The sequence below is a fragment of the Mesoplodon bidens genome (genome assembly GCF_964165515.1).
Source record: "Mesoplodon bidens genome assembly, chromosome: 7".
Taxonomy (NCBI): Eukaryota; Metazoa; Chordata; class Mammalia; order Artiodactyla; family Ziphiidae; genus Mesoplodon; species Mesoplodon bidens.
The window spans coordinates 47045904-47067487 of NC_138164.1; the positions used below are offsets into that span (position 1 = coordinate 47045904).

The 21584-nt window shown below is 53.3% G+C and overlaps 1 protein-coding gene across 1 annotated transcript in view; it reads right to left on the reverse strand.

Moving 5' to 3' along the window:
• Window positions 1-482: 482 nt before the first annotated feature.
• The window catches only part of OTOG (otogelin), a gene marked incomplete at both ends in the record, with an annotated part of 86081 nt that continues 64979 nt past the window's right edge, over window positions 483-21584 (reverse strand). The window contains 19 exons of the mRNA XM_081239583.1: window positions 483-683; window positions 801-880; window positions 3217-3262; window positions 4565-4684; window positions 4868-4972; window positions 5748-5926; window positions 6052-6127; window positions 7286-7326; window positions 8622-8720; window positions 11426-11527; window positions 12210-12317; window positions 12514-12618; window positions 13215-13427; window positions 13628-13822; window positions 15746-15884; window positions 16095-16315; window positions 18716-18899; window positions 20661-20750; window positions 21311-21456. Coding sequence (XP_081095709.1) covers window positions 483-683; window positions 801-880; window positions 3217-3262; window positions 4565-4684; window positions 4868-4972; window positions 5748-5926; window positions 6052-6127; window positions 7286-7326; window positions 8622-8720; window positions 11426-11527; window positions 12210-12317; window positions 12514-12618; window positions 13215-13427; window positions 13628-13822; window positions 15746-15884; window positions 16095-16315; window positions 18716-18899; window positions 20661-20750; window positions 21311-21456 — 2450 coding nt within the window. The remainder of the gene's footprint in view (window positions 684-800; window positions 881-3216; window positions 3263-4564; window positions 4685-4867; window positions 4973-5747; window positions 5927-6051; window positions 6128-7285; window positions 7327-8621; window positions 8721-11425; window positions 11528-12209; window positions 12318-12513; window positions 12619-13214; window positions 13428-13627; window positions 13823-15745; window positions 15885-16094; window positions 16316-18715; window positions 18900-20660; window positions 20751-21310; window positions 21457-21584) is intronic.

Consider the following 21584-nt stretch of genomic DNA (forward strand, 5'->3'; position numbering starts at 1 on the left):
AGCGATACACAGACCTGGATGGCCCCCTTTCCTTTTACTGAGCCTGTGGTTCTTCCGTGGTCAAAAGGGCCGAGAAAGAGAATGGGCCACCACATCTGGCCCCTCCACTGGGTCTTGGGTCCAGCCCTGGTCCTGGCTTCTCAGGAAAACTCTTACCCCCTCTACCAAAGCACTGCAGCCAGAGTCACAGATGTGCAGGGGCTGATGCCCCTGACCAAGGGCCCTTCCCAGCCCTCAAGCCAGGGACAGAGCTGAGTTCCCTGAGCCCCAAGCTGTGGCACTCTCCCATATGTGGAGGAGGGGAAGCCCAGAGAGGGAGCCAGGATGGGCCGGTGTGGCCCGTTCCAGTCACTCTCTGTGTCTCTGCCCGCCATTCCATGCTCAGCATGTACCAGCTCTCCACACCTTTAGTGTCCCCCGCCCACCCTACACTGGGCCAGCTGGAAGCAAAAAGTGGTCCAGCCCGCCCCAGCCCCCAGGCCTCAGGACCACTGGCAGGCACAGTCAGTGGGCTCCTGCACGATGTAGGGCACCCAGGTGGCGTTGGTGGCACAGAAGAGCTGCACATAACGCCGCTGCAGGCCCACCTCACGGCAGCACTTGCAGAAGCGGGCGTAGGTGTTGATGTTGTAGTTGTAGATGCTGGCGGATGGACACCTCCCATCGCAGGACACTAGGTTCACCTGGAGACGGGCAGGCCAGTGAGGCAGCCTGTGTGGCTTCCATCCCCCAAAGCACCCCCATCCCCATCTTCGGCTGCACCCCGCCCCCCCCACCACCGCCTTGCTGGGGCCACGCACAGGGGTGTTGCTCCTGCATTCATTCTTGCGGATGGTCATGCGGATAGTCACCTTCTTGCAAGAGCGTCCATCCTCTTTACCTGGGGGGACAGGGTGGGTGAGGCAGCTGCGGCTGAGTAGTGCTCCCGGGGCAGCAGGCTGGGCCAGACTGGGCAGTTAGTGTCATGCTGGAGGGTCCCTCTACCAGCGTTAGTGCCCATGCATTAGAGCCCCTCCCTTTTAACTCAGTGCCCTGGAAGGAGGTGGAGGTGACAAGGCAGGGGAGATGGGTGAGACAGGGAAGGATGCCAGGGACAGCCTGGGGACTCTGGGCTAGGGAAGACGAGGATTTGGGGACAAGGCAAGCTGCCTGCCCACCCCAGCCCCAAAGCCTGTCTCTAATCCATTGGCGACCCTGGATGTATCCTCTCCCCTCTCTGAGCTTCAGTTCAAGCATTAAGATCCCGCAATTGCCTGAGTGAATGGAAACCCCAGTCCCTAGCACGATGCTTGCACATAGCAGGGTCACTCGGTTTCCGTAGCTATCAAACAGGACAGGGCCAGGAGTCACCCACCTCACACAGCTGTTACAGAGATGGAAATTGATAAGCATGCAGTTTCTTCTGCCTGGACCTTGCTTCCCAAAGACAACCAATCACATGGCTCATTTACACCCCCACCTGCTCAAGTATATCCTCACCAAGGCCTTTCCTGATCTTCTTCTTGAAACTACAAAATCCTCCCTCCACCCAACCTCCCTCCCTGACCCCTCCCTTCCTTATTTCTATCCAGGGCACTGTCACCTTCCTGAGAGACACCCTTGTAATGATGCTCTTGACACGTAAGCTTTAGGGTCTTCCTTTGCACAGCCTCCTTCCACAATTTGTTGTGAGTTCTCGCGTTCTAAATAAATCTTCACTTTCATACCTCAGTATGGATTTGTAAGTTTGTGTTCTTTTTCTTAATGAAGCCTCCCCCCACCAATTGCATAAATTTCAGCCCCCATAAAACCAGATGCATCCATCTTATTGTAATTTCACTTGCTATTCTGTCTCTCCTATTAGAACGTCAGCTCTATGGGGCTGCGTCTTTTATGCTGTGTCTACAGTGCCTAGAACAGGGCCTGGCGTATTGGTGCTAAATAAATATTTGCCAGATGCATAGACTCCCTCTGTGACACCAGGGTGCCTGTGGGAAATGGGGTGGAATCCCCTCCTCTGGACTCTGGGTTTCACCAAGTAGGTTTCTGACCACACTGGCTGGAGGTCTCCTGGCCAGAGCTAAGTTCACTTTTTCCTCCCTCTCTGCTCCCAGGAGACAGGAGAAATGAGAGCTGTCCTGGCCATGGCCTCAGGGTCCTGGACTGAGACCAGCTGAGTAACCAGCAGTAGCAAAGCAGTGGTGGCATTGGGCATTGGTGGGCACTGGGCACCAAGAGAGCGGGCACTGCTGAAGCATTCCCATGCAAGCCCAGGGGTGCAGCGTGCTACCCAGCATGCACTGCTGGCCCTAAGGCCTTTGCCAGAGGCAGGGAGCAGGGGCACCACACTCCCCTCCCCCACCCCCAGAGCTCAGGGCCACCTAGCAGAAGGGACATTGGCAGAAATAGCAACGCGGCTACACGCCTCCAGTCCCGCGGGCTTCCGAGAGGAGTACCTGGGTGGCAGTGGACACTAACCCGTGGAGGAGAGGCAGGGCTAACGGGGACCAAGGGAAACAGGGTCCCCGGGGAACCTGGGGAGAGGGACACGGGTCACAGGGAGCACACGGGACATTCAGGGAACATTGAGTTGTGGGTCAGAGATCAGCCAGTGAGTCACTGAGCCCAGTTTCCTTGGAATATGTGAAGTGGACATAAAAGGGTCCAAAATTCTACATCCCTCCAAGGAAAGGTTGAGGGCCCTGGGGGATGGGAGGCATGTGGGCAAAGGTCCTAAGGCTGACTGGAACATGCACGCACATGCAGTTGGGGCTGCAGGTTCCAGGGGCCAGGGGTGAGGACAGACGCACCGAGCTCTCACTCAGACTCAGTCTGGGAGCCCATGGGCCTGAAGGCACTTCCATGACAAGGCTCCTGACCACAGGGAGAATTCATGTGGGGGGCGTCTCGGCTGGAGGTCATGGCAGGCCATGGCAGGAGGTGGCAGGGCAGCTGGTCAGTTACTGACCTCCTGGACCCAACATCCCAATGTCCCGTCTCCAACAGGAGCAGAGGCCTTTTGTTGGGACAGGGATGTGAGCATGGCCCCTGCCCACCTGCAGATCTGTGCTTGTGCCATGAGCCCCATGGTGGGGGGTGTTATCCCTTCGACTACTCACCCCTGAAGAGCCACCACTGGAGGCGCCAGGCCAGGAACCTGGCCCTCTGAGCCCCAACATGACACCTTGTCCCCCCCACCAGAGCCCCTCAGCCCTGGCCTCTGCCATGCTCACTCACATGTCCTGCAGCATCCTTCCAAGGAAGGTACCACCGAGCCCCCAGCCTAGAAGGAGAGGAGGAGAGGTGGGTAGGAGACCACATCCTAGGCCAGGAGCCAAGAATCCCAGCAAGAGGCAAAAAGACTGCTAGAGTCTAGACTCCTTTCCTCCCATGATGCTCCAGGGCAGGAGTTCCAGGCCCCATTGTCCATCAGGCCCTGGCCAGAGGGGGAAGGGGCCCCTGAGCTGGCCATTGAGAGCCACAGGGGCTAACCCAATTGGTTGGGACACTGGCACTGAGGCTGGAGGCTGGGTAAAGATGGTGCAGGGCACCAGGGCCTCCTGTTTTTCCCGTGGCAGCTCTCCTCATATACCCCCTCACACCCAGTACTGTCGTCCGCCTTAGTGTTTCCTGCACAGAGGGTCAGGGAGGGGAGGGGTTAGGGACTGACCCACTTGGGTCAGTGGCCTGGGCTCTATCTCAGCCCTGGATAAGCTACCCCTTTGCTCTGAACTTAGTTTTCCCATCTCTAAAATGGGGCAATGATTCCTGCTAGCCCTCCTCCTCTACTGTGAAATTGATAAAACGGTGGATGAGACAGTTCCTTGTAAATGAGTGTGTGTGTGTGTGTGTGTGTGTGTGCGCGCGTGTGTGAGCATGGGTCTAAGTATATGTGTGTGGTTTTGCGAGCACACACATGTGTGTACATGTGTGATTTTGCATGTGTGTGTCTGTGTGGAGAGAATGCTTGGGTGTGTGTAATTGTTTTCTAAGTGAGACCAGAAATTTTTAAATGCCCAATATTAACGTCAAGAACTCTAATAATTCAACAATAATCCCAAACCCCCCAGGAAATCATTTTCCCTGAGGTGTGCCCATAGTGACAGCTGTCCATGCTAGTGCTGGACCCCTGTTAGCCCATCGCAGGACTGAACTGTGCGTCTGCGTGGTGTGTGCACGTAAGCATGCCTTGGCGTGTGACAGTACGTGGTGTGTGTACTGGCTTGCCAAGGTGTTAACGTCCCTGTGGAGTGTGTGGTGCCTGTGAGCAGCTGACTGCCCGTGTTGGTGTGTATGTGAGTGTGCCTAGAACATGCGACAGTGTATGTTTGCGTGCATCTGGGCATGGCCCTGTGATGTGTGAGGATGTGGTGTGATGCGTGAGGATGTGGTGCGATGTGGTCAGAGCAAAGATACACGGAGAGATGTGGAGTTGGGGTGGCAGGGCAGGTCCAGGCTCCAGGGAAGCCCTCCTTCCACAGCCCCCCACACCACAAGACACCCCTGTCCCTACCCACCGCCACCACTAAGACAGCTGCTGCGCCCGGCTTTAGGCCATGCTGCGCGGGAGGCGGCCAGCACTGACCTTGGCACACTCGGTCTCGTTGAGTGGTGGGCAGATGATGGGCGTGCGGATGAGCACGGCGCCCAGGGGTGTGGTGCTGCAGTGGTGGCGGTTGCAGTCTGCGATCCAGGATGCCCCGGGCTAGAGGGCACAGAGGTAGCCAGTGGGGACCTGTGGCCGATGGCCCTAGTGAACTGATAGGGCACAGCTCCGAAGACAGGTGCAGCCCAGGACCTGGCACTGCCCAGGACCCCATCTGTTCCCAGCCCTGGGCCCTGGTCCTAGGTGTCCCCTCCTGGGATGCGCAGTTAAGGGGCTGCATACCAAGAACAGGGAGGTGGTGCCGTTGGGGAAAGTGAAGAGGCAGGACACGTTCCTGCAGGAACCGCAGCAGGCCGCCAGGTCCCTCGGGTGCTCATACTCCTGGTTCTGCAGGACAGGGAGAGACGTGATGGGCCTCAGCCACGCACCCACCTCCACCCTCCTGCCTCTCCCACTGTCTGCTTGTCCCTGAGCCCAGAACCCAGAGAAAGGCCCCCTGTAGGTGCTCAGAAAGGAAATTCCCAGCCTCCTTGTATCTCAGGCAGGAAGGTCATCCTTATATCTACCCTGAGCCTCAGGGTAAATATAAGGGTAGACAGCAGGTCCTAAACCCAGCCCCAGTGGACAAAGAGACGGCCTTGCTGGTAATTAAGGATGGCAGTTTTGATTCCAGATAGACTTTAGTTTGAGTCCCAGTTCCTGTGGCAATTTTGACAAATGGCTGGACTTCCCTAAACCTCAGTTTTCTCATCTGAAAAATGGGAATAATTCCAATCCCTTTTATTCAACTCATACTTATTTCACCCTTAATAGAAGCCAGTCACTGTCCTAAGTACTGGGCACGTATCAATAGAAGCACTCAACAAACGGTAGCAGTACAAACCAAGAGGATACGGACCGTGCCAGGCATAAGTAGGTGCTTAATAAATGTGAGTTTTCTCTGTCAAATGCTCACCCTTGCCAGGCCTTCACTCTTGCTGTTCCCCTCCTGGCCTCAGCACTTTCCACAGAGGTCTCAGAGGTCCCCCCAATGCCCACTCTCTAGACTCATCCAAAGAGCTTGGTGGAGCTTGGAGGGCTCCTCTGATTCCCAGAGCACCAAGGGTCTGCAGGCCAGGTCCCCCTGGGCCCCCACAGCCCGTCCTGCACCGCTGCCCCCTACCGCCTCGCAGTGGATGTCACACAGCACGGAGGTGGTGTTGATCTGGTAGAAGCTGGTAAGAGGGTCGAGCACGGTGGTGCAGCGGGATGTGTGGCACACGCCTTCTGCTGAGACCTCCACCACCGTCTGGCCCGGCTGCATCATCCCCAGCTCGCGGCTCAGACACACGGGGGCCTTCACTGGATGGGCAAGCAGGGCGGCGAGAGTCACCGAGAGCCCAGCACCCACACTGGCCCCAGGCCGGCTGGCCCACCCCTGGCTCACCCAGCTGGCCTGGCCTCCCCGGCTCCCCTTCCCCACTCACCGCACTCGTATTTGGTGCAGCCACACACGTTCTCCGCACTGTGCATGAACACCTCGTCCAGCTGGGACTTCTCCCACTGGGTGGGCAGAGGCCGTCAGCACCCAGGGTGAGGAGACCCAGCCCCACCGTCCGGAGCAGCCTGCCACCTGGGGCCCCCTCTTGTCAGTCGTCTCCTTGCAGTGGGTGGGAGTGGGCGGCGGGGAGGGGCTGGCAGGCCTGTTAGCCAGGGGGGGGCCCTTGGCACCCTGTGAGCTCAGTCACCCTCCCTCGAGGATGCCCATGTGGCTCCCGAGCCTCCCCGCTGGGGAGCGCTCCCCAGTGTCCTCTCCCGGGCCTCAGGACTTTCCTGTCATTCTGAGCACCCACTGGCCACATCAGCGAGGGCCCCCTGCATGGCTGCCAGCCCAGGGCCCTGCTTGCCTCATACGCTTCCCTTCCTTCTCACCAGTTAAAAGGAGAAGAGGATGGGATGGGGGACAAAATGAGAGAAAATGTGGGCTAGGTGGGAAAGAGGGAATACTTATAATCCAAAAAAACATGTAGAAAACATAACTTTAAGCATAACTTTCCATTTCTTAAAGTATTTTCACTTCTCTCAGTGGCCATGCAGCCTGGTGGTTAAGGGCATGTTCTCTGGAGTCAGATATCCTGGTTGAAATCCTGGCTCTGTGATTTACTAGCTACATGACCTTAACCTTAGCTTTCTTGTTTGTATAATTGAGATAATCATAGACACAATCTCATTGGGCTGTCGTGAGAATTAATATGATAATAGACATAAAAGGCCTAGGAAAGTTCCTGGCATATAGTTAGCTCTAGGTAAACATTAGCTACCATCATGAGTATCACCATCATCATCATCCCTGCCATCCCCGCCAGCAGCAGCAGCAGCATCTTCTTCACCACCACCACCACCACCATCCCCACCATCACCATCATCATCATTCCCACCATCCCCACCACCCGCACCATCACCACCAGCATCATCACCAGCATCAGCCTCAGCATCATCGTAGTACTTAATCCTCACCACAACTCTGAAGCATGATCAGGCCCACTTTACAAGCGAGGGCACTGTGCCCAGACAGCAGAGCTTGGGATGAGAATGCTGACTTGCAATTCAAGGCTCATTGCACTAGATTAAAGGAACAGGGTCTCCAAGAGAAGGGAAAGAGAAGGAAAGAAAAAGGGGGAGGCAGACCAGGGGGAGTGGGGACGAGGAGGGTCTTCATACCAGATGGCACCGGGGCACTGGGATTGTGTCGCAGTCACACTCTGAAAAACAGGAGGGGACAGGACCCACCTCACCAGAGGTGTCCAGGTGGGAGTCCCCCTGAGCCTCCCAGACCCCTCACTGCAGGTGTAGCTCCTCCTCTAGCTGCCCTCCATCCTGCATGGGGGCTGCAGCTCCCCTGGTTGGGCAGGTGGGGCGTGATGGGTCCAAATGCCGAGCTCCACATAGAATGGGTGGGAGGATAAACAGGTAAATGGATCAATACCAGGTTCCCTTCCATCACCTGGGCTTCATCCTTCCCCGTGCTCCGGAGCACATTCTAGAGCAGAATGGAGCCTCTCCAGGAAGGAACAAGGCAAGGGTGGAATTTCTGACCATCTGCATTTCCTAAATATATATGCTCAGCAAGCTGAGCTCTACTGCAAGCCTTCGCCCGTGAGCAGGTCCAGTTCTAAGCCGCGAGGGAGCTGATTGCCGAGGCACCGCTGACTAACTTAAGGGCTCCACCAGTTCTAGCTTCAGGAGGAGGAGAAGTCAAGGTCACAGTGGCTGTGAAACACACTTGGGAGTCACCTATTCATGCAGCAAATAGTTTTAGGTGCCTATGTGCCGAGATTTTTCTCTGTTCTGGGGACAAAGCCGTGGATAAAACAGACTAAAATTCCTGCCCTCGTGAAGTTTACATTCTAGTGAGGCCCGGAAAAAGCAAGCAAAATATCCAGATGCAAAACAGAGTTTCTCAACTTTTTTTCGAAAAACATCTTTTTAAAAAGATTTTTTTGATGTGGACTATTTTTAAAGTCTTTATTGAATTTGTTACAATATTGCTTCTGTTTCATGTTTTTTTTTTTGGCCCCGAGGCATGTGGGATCTTAGCTCCCCGACCAGGGACTGAACCTGCACCACCTTCATTGGAAGGCGAAGTCCTCCTAACCACTGGACCACCAAGGAAGCCCCTGAAAAACATTTTTATATAAAGCTTGCAGGTGTTCATTACCGATCATTGCCACTCCCTGCCTGCTTCTCAAAAGGATTTGAGACGAATTTGAACAAACTCATATTTACTATCAGATGGTTGCAATAAAGACTTTTTAAGGTGGAGAAGTTCCTTTTTGGAACAGGGAAGTTGTTTTTTTCCTTCTTTTATCCTGGGGAGGCAAAGAATGTTCAGCACTCAGGAACCGGGTGCAGCGAGAGGGCTATTTTGGTGGCTTCCCTCTGGTGACTGTGGAGGGGCCGAATCTGAGCCAAGTGGACAGTGGTGGCCCGGCTCCCCCTTCCCCCAGAGGCCAGGATCTCCGCCTTTGGGGAGGGGTGTCCCTGTGTGGGGACTTACCACAGGACCTGTAGGGGCAGCAGCGGTCTGGGCTCCACACCTCCACCAGGGCAGCACCCATGCCACACTGCACGTGGGGACAGCGGAAGCTCTCACACACTGCATGGGCGGGGAGGCAGGGGACACATCAGCCACAGACACCTTGGAGTGGGAATCCTCAGAAACACACTGGCTAAGGAGGGGTACCTCCTAGCTCCTCCGAGGTCCCCCCAATATCCTCAGACACCCTCTGGGGTCCAGGGAAGAAGACTGGGCTACTGAAGTCTCCCCGTAGAACTACATCAGGAGGCCCTCCTTCTGCCCTGGGATGCACTAGCGACCTGACAGTGTCAGAACCTTAAATTCACTCATCTGGGCCTCCCTCCCTTGGAGGCTGTGTTACCCTGAGAGCAGTGGTCAGAGGGGAGCGGGTGACCAGGTGAAGCTCCGCTGATGGGACAGTTTCTCTCTAAGAAGAACACAGCTTCTCCTACGCTGTGGAGACGTCATCCTCTTGTAGCCCACCTGGAGCCTGCTCTGTTTCAGCAGACGCTACACTCTAGGGCTCACACTTCCCTTCTTCCTGCTCTCCAGCCAGTCCCCTCTTAGTTTAGGATTCCTCGGCCATTCTCATTTATTGAGAGACCAAGGCAAGGAGCGAGGAATCCCTGGACACAACTTTTTGGTGGAGAGGGGAGGTGCCAGGGTCAACGCTGAAGGTGAAAGATTGTAAAACTTATCTGATTTACAAAAAAAAATTATTGGCACAGGTAAGAAGTATTAATCAGTGTTTCAAAAACATAAGAGGTAGAGGGAGAAGGACATTTGTATAATGTCCAAATAACCGGTTACTTTCTGGTTAAAGGAGGAAATTTGTAAAGGTAAGATGGACAGATCAGACAGCTGCCACCCTAATCCAGGGCCAATGTGAACCTCGGTTATAGTGGCTCAGCCACAGAGTATGCGTCTCCTGGTGTGATGTCCTATGAAGCTCGAGGACAGTGTAACCAAAGATTTTTAATTTGAAGCCACCAAGTCTTGGATCTAACTTCCAGTTTACAGGAAGCACAGTGGACAGAAGAGCAAAGTAAATGGTTCCAAGAGGAAGCAATCCAGAACATGAGACCTTCTGCAGGACCATAGCCCAAACTCTACAATTTAGCATCATACAGAAGAAGGAACATGTGCTAGATTAAAAGACATTTAAGAGACATAATGTTAATGTGTGGATCTGGATGGGATCCTGGATTGAACAGACCAGAAAAGCCATGGACTGGTACTCTAGGACTTGAAAATGTATCAACATGAAAGGTAAACATCATTAACTGAAAATACCTGGCTAAAAAAGAGCATGTACCGTATGACCTCATTTTGGTAAAACATACTTACCTAAAGGGGGAGAATATCTAGAAGGATCTGTACTGAGTTGGAGGATACTGACAATGAAATGCCTGGGAGGTAGGAAAATAGTGTTTTCATTTTCTTGTATTTACTTGGATTCTGTACTTTCTACAAGGCTTTGGTAGTGCTTTTGTAAGAAAAGTATAATGAAGACTGGGACAAGGTAATAATATTGATGGCCTCTGTTTATTGAGCACCTACTGGATGCCAAGCACTGTTATATTAAGGTACTATGTACACAGCACACACTTTACATATATTATCTCTAACCTTCACAACAGCCCCTCGAGGTACATACTATTATCACCATTACACAAATGAGGAACCTTGGCTCAGAGAGGTTGTACACTGCCCCAGGCCACACAGCTAGTAAATGGCTGGGGCTCAAAACCCTGACTGACTCCATATGCCTGTACTCACTCCACGTTACCGGAGTACTTTCTGAGAAACAGGGAGAGGGAGGCTGAGGAGGAGAGATGAGGAGAGAGGCTGGAGAGGAAGGACGCTGATCCTCTCCTCAGATGAGCTTTGTAAACACTTTGTGACAAGCGGCCTCTGAGCCCCCAGGTGGAGCTACTTGGCCAGGTATGGCCAAGCCTTTTGGGGGACTCTCAGTGGGAGCCTACATTGTTTCAAAGTTGGTTCTTGACATTGAACCAGTGGGGGTTGCCCTTGGGGTATCCTGGAGGAGGCCCCGCCCTACACTGCTCTGTGCCAGTTCAGTCTACCTCACATCTTTCCTACAGTCGGTAGGGAAAGGAATTTTTGTAAATTAAGTCATATTGAAATGTAAACATGTTGTTAATTTTCATCCATTAGGTTTGCTTAAAGTCCATGATGCTGGCTGTACTATGCTTATTAGGTACAATTAAGGTACAGTACACTGTACACGGTATACAGTACTATGTTAAGGTACATCCTACATACAGGTGTTATGTCCTGTAAAAATATCAGAAAGGGCTCACTTTTATTTATCATTGCAAACTAAAAGAGCTTCAGAGGCTTTAAAATGCAGCCTTGTGCAGGTACTATGGTAACAGTGGCGAAAGGGACCCCGAGGCAGGGGCCTTGGGTCAGTCAGTGAATGAGGACTGCGGATCCAGGCCGGGAGGATGGGAGTAGCCTAAGCATTTGTCCCTCAACCCAGGCCTCCCCCTGGTCCCTGGAAGCCTCCGTGGAGGGAACAGGGACTTTCCTTAGGAAGCCTCAGAGCCCCCTATGTGACAGCCTGTACCCCTGTCATCCAGCTCCCAGGGCCTGGCCCAGCTTCCCCGGGTGGGGTCTCCTTCCATGGCTTCCCCAGAGCTCGCCACCTGGGGGCTCCCTGTTGCCCCTGTTGAACTCCCACGGGTCCTAGGGTGAGGACTCTGTGGAGGTCCCCGGAGCCCCTTCCGGCCCTGGCCCCCACATCCAGCAGGACTCACCACACTGGTACAGAGGGCAGCAGAGCTCCGTGGTGTTCCTGTCCACGGTGAGCGCCTCCCCTTCCTGACACTCAGGGATGGGATCTGGACAGTCGCCACAGGCTGAGGGGAGAGGAGGGCCACCGCTGTCACAGGCAGTACCTCTCCTGGGGAGCATGGTACAGAGCAGGTTGCTGGGGGAGGCACCTAAACCCCAGGTGTGGCAGGAGCCAGACTCATAGCATTACCAAACCAAACTTGGGTCTGCTCACCTGCGTGCAGTACCACCAATCTACTGACACTGGCATGGCATGAAGGAAAGTGCAGCATTTATTGCAGGCGCCAAGCAAGGAATTTGGGTCTTTTGAGCATTAGCCACCTGTTCTCCTTGCTTGGCACCTTCAATAAACGCTGCATTTTTCCTTCATCCCATCCCAGTGTCAATAGCTTAGCTGTACTGCCTGCAGGTGAGAGGACGCAAGTTTGGTTCGGTAACACTAGCAGTGTTCCACAGTCCTGTGTGACCTGTCCTGGAGGCAGAACCTGGAAGTTCTCTCTCACATCCACCTAAACTCTTACACTGAACAAGCACCAATTTTCTTGTGCTCAGTAATGTATGGGGTGAAGCGGTGGTGGTTTCCTCTTCGTCCTACACTTTTGGACAGAGATCTCACCTTTCTCCCCGTGCCCACTCCACCAGAAGATCCCCACCCTTTCCTCCCAGCCACCCAGGGAAGCCAGGGTGAGGAAGGAGGTGGCTGTGCTCCAGGCATGCATGTTAACATCTGATGGCATGGCGACCCACCACAGAAGTAGGAGGTGCAGCACGAATCCCCCAGGCGGCCCGCAATCAGGGTCTGGTCCTGGCGACAGCTGGGGACCAGCTCTGCCTCACACAGGTCTGGGTCGCACTCTGGGGAAAAGACAGAATTTTGGCACTGGGAGCAGACCCTGCATGGCCACACCTGGACCCCCACCCTAGCTCTGCTTTCATCTCCAGCCAGAACCCAGTCCCCAGAGCTGTCCTTGCTCCCCTCGCCCGGCTGCAGGGCTTCCCTGCCCCTGGGTGGTAGGTATCCTCCCCTATCCCCCACGCTGGGACTTCTCACCACAACTGTAGCTGGGGCAGCAGGAGTCCTCCTGGAAGTGGGTGAGGAGTCGGTGGCCTGGGCTGCAGGTGGGGGCGAGGCCCTCACACAGAGTCTGGTTACACACTGGCCCAGGGGCCACAGGGACTGTCACCTGGAGGCTGGGACTCCCTCAGCCTCCAGCACCGCCCAGCCCCTGGACACCTGGCCCCCAGTACTTCCCCTAGCCTCCAGGACCCATGTTCTTGGAGGGGACCTCTGAGGGTCACACAGGGTCCCGGACTGAGACAGAAGAGCAATCAGAGTTAACATTCCTTGAGCTGGGCCATATGCCCACTGCTGTTCTACTAGATCAGTATCAACTTCTGTCATTCGCATAACGACCCAGAAGGTGGGTACTATTATCAGCCTCATGTTACAGAATTGACTGAGGCATGGAGGATGTTAAATGATCTCCTGAGGTCACAAGGCTGCAAGGTGGTGGAGGGAGCACCCACCAGGCTGCCTGGCTCCAGAGCCCGTGCCTTTAAGCCGTGCCCCACACTGACTCATAGGGCGCAGCTCCCCCACCCCACCGCAGGTCCCCCACTCCCCCCAGCACACCCCCATAAGACACTTTCATTTCTCCAGGCCTTATCCTATCCACCAAGGTTAAGAGGCAGAGCTGGAGCCTTTTAACCATCTTACAGTTGAGGTCTAGGGAAGTGCAGGGTGGGACTCACCACAAACAGTCCCCAGGCAGCAGGGATCCTCGGTGGGCAGGAGCAGAGCCACCTCCCCGAAGCGCGGGCAGCTTTCAGGGCGGGGGTCTGGGCAGCCCGGTCCCACTGGGACGATGGTGTCCGGAGCTTGGCACTGGTGCTGGCAACAGCCACTGAGGGAGCAGTTCCAGGTCTCCCCCAGGGCCCACGGCACCCCCGTGCTGTCCGTGCAGGCTGCAGTGGGCATGGCAGGGTGCAGGGGACTGAGGAAGGTGGGGACACCCAGACTGTCCCAGGCCAGACCCTCCCTGGGAAACTGACCACCCCCAGAGTAGACCTGGAGGGATGCAGGAGGCCTCAGCCATGGGTAGCAGGAGGGTGAAGGAGACCCTAGGTTGAGGAGAGGGCCCTGCCCAGGGAGGGCAGGAACCTACCGCACTTCTCCTCGGGGATGCAGAGCCCCGAGCGGCGCCGGTGCAAGATAGTGCCCTCAGAGCAGACACAGCCCTCGCCCAGCACCTGGCACTGCTCTGGGTCCAGCGGGCCCAGCAACCCATCCTGGCACGTCTCGGGGGGCTCACAGGCTGCCACACATGCCTGGTATGTGGAGTCGCTGGGGCACAGGAAGGCTGCAGGGGCACAGCAGCGGGCACCAGCCTGAGCTCAGACCCCAGGCAGAGTGAGGAGGGGGCTCAGAGTATCATCTGTGCCTCAGCAGAGAGTGCAAAGGGGTTTAGTGTCATTGCCTCCTTCCTCTAGATCAGGAGCCAGCAAAGCACAGCCCACAGCCCAAATCCAGCCTGCTGCCTGTTTCTGCAAATAAAGTTTTATTGAAACACAGCCACGCCCATTCATTTACCCATTGTATCTGGCTGCTTTTGTGCTACAAGAGCAGAGCTGAGTAATTGTGACAGAGACCATATGGTCCCAAAAGCCTCAAATATTTACTATCTGGTCCTTTACAGAAAACATTTGCCAACCCCTTGCTATAGATCAGTGTTTCCAAACTTTCTTTTTTTTCTTTTTTTTTTTTTTGCGGTACGCGGGCCTCTCACTGTTGTGGTCTCTCCCGTTGCGGAGCACAGGCTCCAGACGCGCAGGCTCAGCGGCCATGGCTCACGGGCCCAGCCGCTCCGCGGCATGTGGGATCTTCCCGGACCGGGGCACGAACCCGTGTCCCCTGCATCGGCAGGCGGACTCTTGACCACTGTGCCACCAGGGAAGTCCTCCAAACTTTCTTGATTGTAAAAACTAGATCTCACGTTGTGGTCCAATATACACGTGCATGTAAACAGTGCTCCTCAAGCCACTGTAAAAGAATCACTGAGAGTTTTTGCAACACCATGGCTGGAATCCCACCTCAGACCAATTGAATTAGCATTTCTGATTGTGGGGTCCAAGCATGAGTACTTTTTGAAGTTCACTGGGTGATTTCAAAGGGTAGCTGGGATTGAGAATCACTGATATATTGAAACAAAAAACCTTTTCACAAGACAATACTTAATCATTCCAGGTGCAGTACACACTAGTATTTTTTATTCTATTGCATTTTAAAAATGCTGATGCTGACGCCCAAATCAGTGGGTATGCTGATTTCATACCCACTGAGTTGGGATCCACAGTTTGAAAAACACTACTCTAGATGATTTTGTCTTTTCATCTTCTATCTGTCTTATTATAGGTTTGGCCTTCCTGTGAGCTGTTGCCAGCCTTTCTGGATGTGTTCACATTTATAAATCACAATACTCTAGGCTGGTCCACCCCTGCCTACCCCACTAGTGCAAACCTAATGGGGGTGGGGAGGAATGGCTCTCACGTCCATCCTCAATGAAGGAGAGGAGAGACGAAAAGAGAAACATGACTAAAAGGAGAAAGGAACTAATATTTACTGGATAGTAACGTGTGATGGGCCTGTGTGAGGCACTCTGTACACATTATCTCATGTCATCTTCAAAACGACCCTCAAGAAAGTGTTATGGGGCTTCCCTGGTGGCGCAGTGGTTGAGAGTCCGCCTGCCGATGCAGGGGACACGGGTTCGTGCCCTGGTCCGGGAAGATCCCACATGCCGCGGAGCGGCTGGGCCGGTGAGCCATGGCCGCTGAGCCTGCGCGTCTGGAGCCTGTGCTCCGCAACGGGAGAGGCCACGGCAGTGAGAGGCCCGCGTACCGCAAAAAAAAAAAAAAAAAAAAAAAAAAGAAAGTGCTATGACCACCCCCATTTTACAGATGAGGCAAGGAGACTCAAAGAAACTAAATAATAAACATAAAACATGTATTTGATGTATTTATTTAAAGTATAATAAAAGTTAAAAATTTTAATTTGTTAGTATGTTTATAGATTTATTTAGAAAATATTTATAAATTTATTAATTAATATCCATTAGTGAGTGAATGACTAATTAAATCTGGGAAAGCCTAGACCTGGACTCAGGTCTGTGAGCCCTTCTCCCACTCTAACAGGGGTGAGGGGTGAGAGCAACAGCAGCCATGGAGGAGACCCCCCCGGCCCTTCCCCTCTCCTCCCCCTCCCCCTCCCCACCCCTGCAACTCACGGCAGTAGTCGGAGCGTCGCCACTTGATGCACACGTGGAACTTGTGGCACATGGCCACGTACACGGTCAGTGCCACGCAGGGCTGCTGCACGTACTTGGTGTCCCGGATCCACAGCTCACAGAATGACTCCGGGGTGACCTGGGTCGTGCATCAGACGGTGCTGCCTACCCACCTCCCCCGTATCTCAGGGCTCAGCTCCTCCCAGCCCGGCCCAGGGGCAACACGGAGCTTTGGCAGGCTCCCAATCTGTCCCAAGATCAACACCTCTAGGGAGCTCGCCCCCTGCAGGTAGATGCTGCCATTCTCAGCCCAGGAGGTCCCCCCACGCTGGACCCAGGTGACACCTACAAAGCGGTTGCAGACGCTGAATGTGTGGTTGGACACCATGCGAAGGCAGGGAGAGCAGTCGGCCGTGGCACAGCTGTCCGGGCGGAAGCGGGTCTGGCCCACCGAGGTCAGGGAGCTGGGCACCTGCCAGCTGTCCAGAAAGGGAGCAGGGTCCTCGGCCTCACCCACCACAGAGCCATCCTCCAGGGTGAGGTCATTGGCTGCGTCCCCATCACAGATACCTGAAAGGGGCAGAATCACCCCAGTGGCCATAATAATCACCCCTCCCAGGTCCCCAGCTGTCACACTGAATATTCCTCACAATAATTCTTTGAGGCTGGTATCACTGTTATCCCCACTTTATAGATGAGAGAAATAAGGTACAGAGAAGCTAAGAAATGCACTGTGTAAGAAACTGTCTTTGTTTAGGAAACACACACCGAAGTATCTAAGGATAAAGGAACACAATGTCTCAAACATATTTTCAAATGGTTCAGAAAAAATGCACTTATGTAAAAGGCATATGCATAGAAAAGTGAATATATAAAAAGGCATATATACATATATAAATGATATACACGCATATGTATGTATATATATAATATATACACGCATATATATATATATATATATATATATATATATATGGAGAGAGAGAGAAAGAGAAGCAAATAGGCAAAATGTGAACACTTGGTAAATCTGGGTCAAAAGTACATAGGAGTTCCTTATACTATTTTTGCAACTTCTAAGTTTAACGTTATATCAAAATCAAAAGTTACTCCAAAAAATCTGCTTTAGCAGAGATTGCTAGCTAATTATAACACCTGTTTCCTCCCCTTCCTGGGCAGTCCACTAGCCTATTTCTCCCAGGCTCTCCTGTGGTTGGTGAGACCATGTGGTAAGTCCCCGCCAATGGAACATGAGTGAAGGTTATGGGCACCACTTCCAGGTTGGATCCGTAAAACCTGCCCGGCTCTTTTCCCTTCTATGCAGTTGGAAGCTTGTGTTGAAAATGGCAGAGCCACAGGATGGAAGGAATCTCCATTTGGGAATTTATGTGTGCAAGGAATAAACTTCTATTGTGTTAAGGCACTGAGACGGGGGCAGGGCTGAAGTTTATCTGTCACAGCTTCTAACCTGACCTTAACCTCCAGCTTCATCTCTCACACTCTAGGCTCCAAACACACACTTCCCTGCCCTTAACTTTGCTTATGCTGCTCCTTCTGTCTGAAACACTTTCTCAGAAGTCCTTCCTTCACGGGCCCCTCAGATGCACCATCCATGACTGTCCCGATTCTGTGTAACAGGTTCAGTTTGCAGGTCTGTTTTGCTCTCTGAGTGCAAAGATTCATTTTCCCTTATAGTCTCACTCTCTCAATAGTCCCCCAAGTTGCCTAGCAGGTGCCCAAGATACCAATGTTAGTCTGGATAAAATAGAAATAAATTTGCTGACTTCCTCTCTGACACCTCCAGTCACCAATTTTGTGAATATAAAGCAGGATGTACTACAAAATCCTCAGATTTTTGTCAACAGTCCCAATGGTCAGATTTTTGGTCTTGGCATTGAGTCACTGAAGGGTGTCACAAAGGCATCCTAGGGAGAAGCTGGCCTGCCAGAGGCTGACCACAGCGCTCTGCATCAGGCACAAATAGTAGAAGGAAAAAATGGTGCGAAAGGGATAGCGGAGGAGGTGGTGATGGTGATGTGTGTGTGTGTGTGTGTGTGTGTGTGTGTGTGTGTGTGTAAGGAGAGAAGTTTGTGCCAGTAAGAATGGAAGCTTCATAAGACACATTTTGTCTTTTTTGCCTACTGTTCTGTCTCTAGTGACTGGTACATGGTAAATATGTGTTTATGTGTTGCACGAATGAAAGAATGAGCAGGGAGCAGGCTCACACTTGTTAGCTCATGTGTAAAAGGCATTTTGAACACAGAGGCATGAGTGTGAATGAATAAAATGGGTGCAGATTTACAGATGGAGGGCATGCAAGTATGTGTGTGTAAGTATTCCTATGTCACCCATCATCATCATCACAACAGTTTGTCATGGAGCACCTTATGGGGGCCCACATCCTTCTGCACCTGCAAGGAGCGGCAGTCCACACTTAGACTCCTCCTGTACCCCTTGTTCTTATCAAAATACATCCAGGCCCTTAGGGCATGCTCTCTGCAACCATGCTGCAGCCTGAAGAGTACTAGTTTTGTGTTGTGGCAGCTCTGCTGTGTGATCTTAGGCAAGCCACTTAACCTCTCTGAGCCCCCTTTCTTCTTTAGTTCAATGGCCATCCCTCAGGGCTATTGTGTGGATGACCTGGAATAAGTGAGATCAGAGTGTAGAAGTGTTTTGTGAAGTGCCCAGGCATAGGCAGACAGGGAAGATTATCTGGTGTTAGGAAGCGATCAGCGAAGCTGACAATCTCGGCTGAAGTGACAACTGGCCAAGGCCAGAGCCCTGCGCCATCTCCCTGCTGGCAGCTTCAGCCCTAGAACACAAAACATTAGGTCTCTGCCCTGGCAGCTCTGCTGGTCCCACCTCTGGCCTGGCACTCTGTCCCAGCTTTCCCTGTTCCAGGGGAACCTGTGTCTGGGGGCAGAGGTGGACCCAGGAAGCATCCCCCTCCCCCCCAGCTGGGTCCCACCTCACCGCAGAGGCCACGGCCCTGGGCCTTGCTGGCTTTGCTGGCCTCCAGGATCATGAGTCCTGAGCTGTGGAGCCACTGGATCTGGATGTGTGATGGCGTCCGGATCACATACATGTGGCCTGTGTCCTCAATTCTGAACCCGTACCTGCTCACAGGGGGCCACACAGGCTGCAAGTCCACAAACACCTTGTGGGGGAGGGTGTTCAGTGTGAGCACAGCTTGTCTGCCTGTCTGTCCGTCCATCCCTCTCTCCATCCATCCATTTATCCAACTAGCAGTTATTGAGCATCTGCTACATGGCAGGCTCTGTTTCAGGCACACGCAACCAAGACACAGTGCAAGGTGGCATGGAAAAGTTCTAAAAACATGTTACGAGCACAAAACAATGAAACAAGAAATGCAACAGCTGGAGGCAGGCGACATCTACATGTCCAAAGAATCCTGAGCCCTTCTAATCACTCTTTTTTTCTGATTCTGCTCAGATCATTTCTTCTGGGAGACTGACTCTAAATCCCCAGCCGCTGGGTTGGGTACCCCTTCTCTGGGGTCTCCCCAGCTCTGTGCTGGGCTTTAAGACAGATTTGTTCCCTCATCAAGGCCCTCCATGGGCTGTGAGTTTCTTAAGGGCAAAAACTGTGTCTCACTCACCTTTGAATCCCCAGCACCTGCCTTTGGGCCTGACATGAACTGGGGGCTCAAGCAATGTTTGTTAAATATGCAATACTTTAAACTCAAAGCTACAACCCCTGCTACTTACAGACAAGGTTAAATTTGTATGTATTATGGATTATTAGTTTTACTATGTGGAAATGGGAGATGAAAATATTAGGATTTTAAAATATTTATAATGACTTTATACCCTCCCACCCAAGAATCACTGTTTTATTAATCACTTTGCAAATTATCCAGTGCATAAACTACTGTGTTGAATAGAGGGAGCCCTAGCCCAGTAGTCGGAAAACTTTGACCTTGGGCAAGTCCCTGGCTCTCTCAACCTAGCCTTCCGAGCTGTACAGACAGGGCCATGGGCTCCACAATGCTGGAGCACCTGGGATGAAACCCAGGGATTTTTATGCTTAAGCCTCCATCTCATGGAAAACCCACTGCCCTAAGCCTTGTTCCTGGGAGTCTCACACGGTGTGGCCCTTGTGTTCAATGTTCAAGAGCAGATTCTAGTAACAAGGCTGCAGGTCTGAGCTCAGGAACAGGCGGGGAGAGCCGACACTTTGGGACCTGAGGAGGAGATGAGTCAGCCCTACTCACCCCCGCACTGGGAAGAGCTAAGGCAGAACCCTCGGGGTGGGTACCCCACAGAGGGTGGGTTGTCGTTGGGCACCAGCCTCCTTGACAGAGGTGGGCTTGATGTGAAGCCGATGCAGCTTCGTGTGTTCACATGGCCTTATATTTTGGTAAACACTGCAGAAGTGAGATATTTTAACCACAATCATGTAAGGCTACTGTCTCTTGCCATTTAACTTCTTTTCGGTTGCAATATTCCTCCTGGTACACTTCCTCCCCTGACATTAAGAGTGGCCACAGGGCTTCCCTGGTGGCGCAGTGGTTGAGAGTCCGCCTGCCGATGCAGGGGACACGGGTTCGTGCCCCGGTCTGGGAAGATCCCACATGCCGCGGAGCGGCTTGGCCCGTGAGCCATGGCCGCCGACCCTGCGCGTCCGGAGCCTGTGCCCCGCAACGGGAGAGGCCACAACAGTGAGAGGCCCGCGTACCGCATAAAAAAAAAAAAAAAAAAAAGAGTGGCCACAAATATTCTAATTAAAATCACCTCCAAATATACCTGATTTTGCATTATTTTTCTTTAAAATAAGAGGATCCCTCCCTACCCTGACTCCCAGTTGTGAATAAGCCTCAAAGCCCCTCCTCCCCTGATGCTCCGCCCCCCGCCTGACTGCTGCCTTTCCCTGGGGGCTTGCTCTTTGATGCACTCACCTTCCGGCTGAAGCGGTCAATGGTGACCTGATGGGTCAGGTGAGTCACATTCAGCATCACCAGGCAGAATGGCGGCCAGTTCAGGTGCCCCTGCAGAGAGAACCCAGCCCTCATCCACCTGGAGCCCTGCTGCCGCCTCCTCCTGGGGAGCAACTCTTCCCCCCTGCAACCCAACCTTGCCTCAGTATGCTAGGGGCACCCACTGGGGCTGTGCAGATGGTGCACAGAGTCCCACAGAACATTCTGCTTCCACCTGACCTCCTGCAAGCCCCCCAGAAAGCTGCCTCCTTTCACCTGGCTCATGGGAGCATCCTAGTAGGCGGTTCCCCGCAGCCAGCACCCTTGACCACAGGCCATATCCTAGGCGTGGCATCCCAGCTCCTCTGCATTTCAGTGCCTCTCACAGGGGCCTAGGCAGCTGGGAACGGTGCAGGCCCCAGGAAGGGCCAGGAGGTGGCGCTCCACTCACTCTTTCCCCAGGCGCTGGTTCCAGAAGAGCCCCATGACTGAGACAGATGGAGCTGCTGCAGGGGCCTCTTCATCTGTCCTCGCCTCTGATAACCCTCAAAACCCAACGCACGGCTCAGTCTCCCCTCCAAACCTAGTCAGGTCCCAAGGCCCCAGCAGGAAGGGAAGCCGGGGACAGTCACCAGGTTGGCACTTTTGCAGTCGAGGACGTGGACAGTGACCATTTCATCGGGGCTCTGGCTGAGGATGTAGATGGCCTCCTTGAACAGGGCTACGTAGCTCCCGTCGAAGGTGACAAAGCTCAGATCAGGGAAGATTGAGCACCGGCCTGGGGAGGGCAGGGACAGGAAGAATAAACAGATGCCCCTGGGGCCAAGGCCACCCAGGAACATGAGGCCTTCTCCTGCGTGATCCAGAGGCCTTGAGGGGCTGGACTGTCACACAGAGATCAGAGGT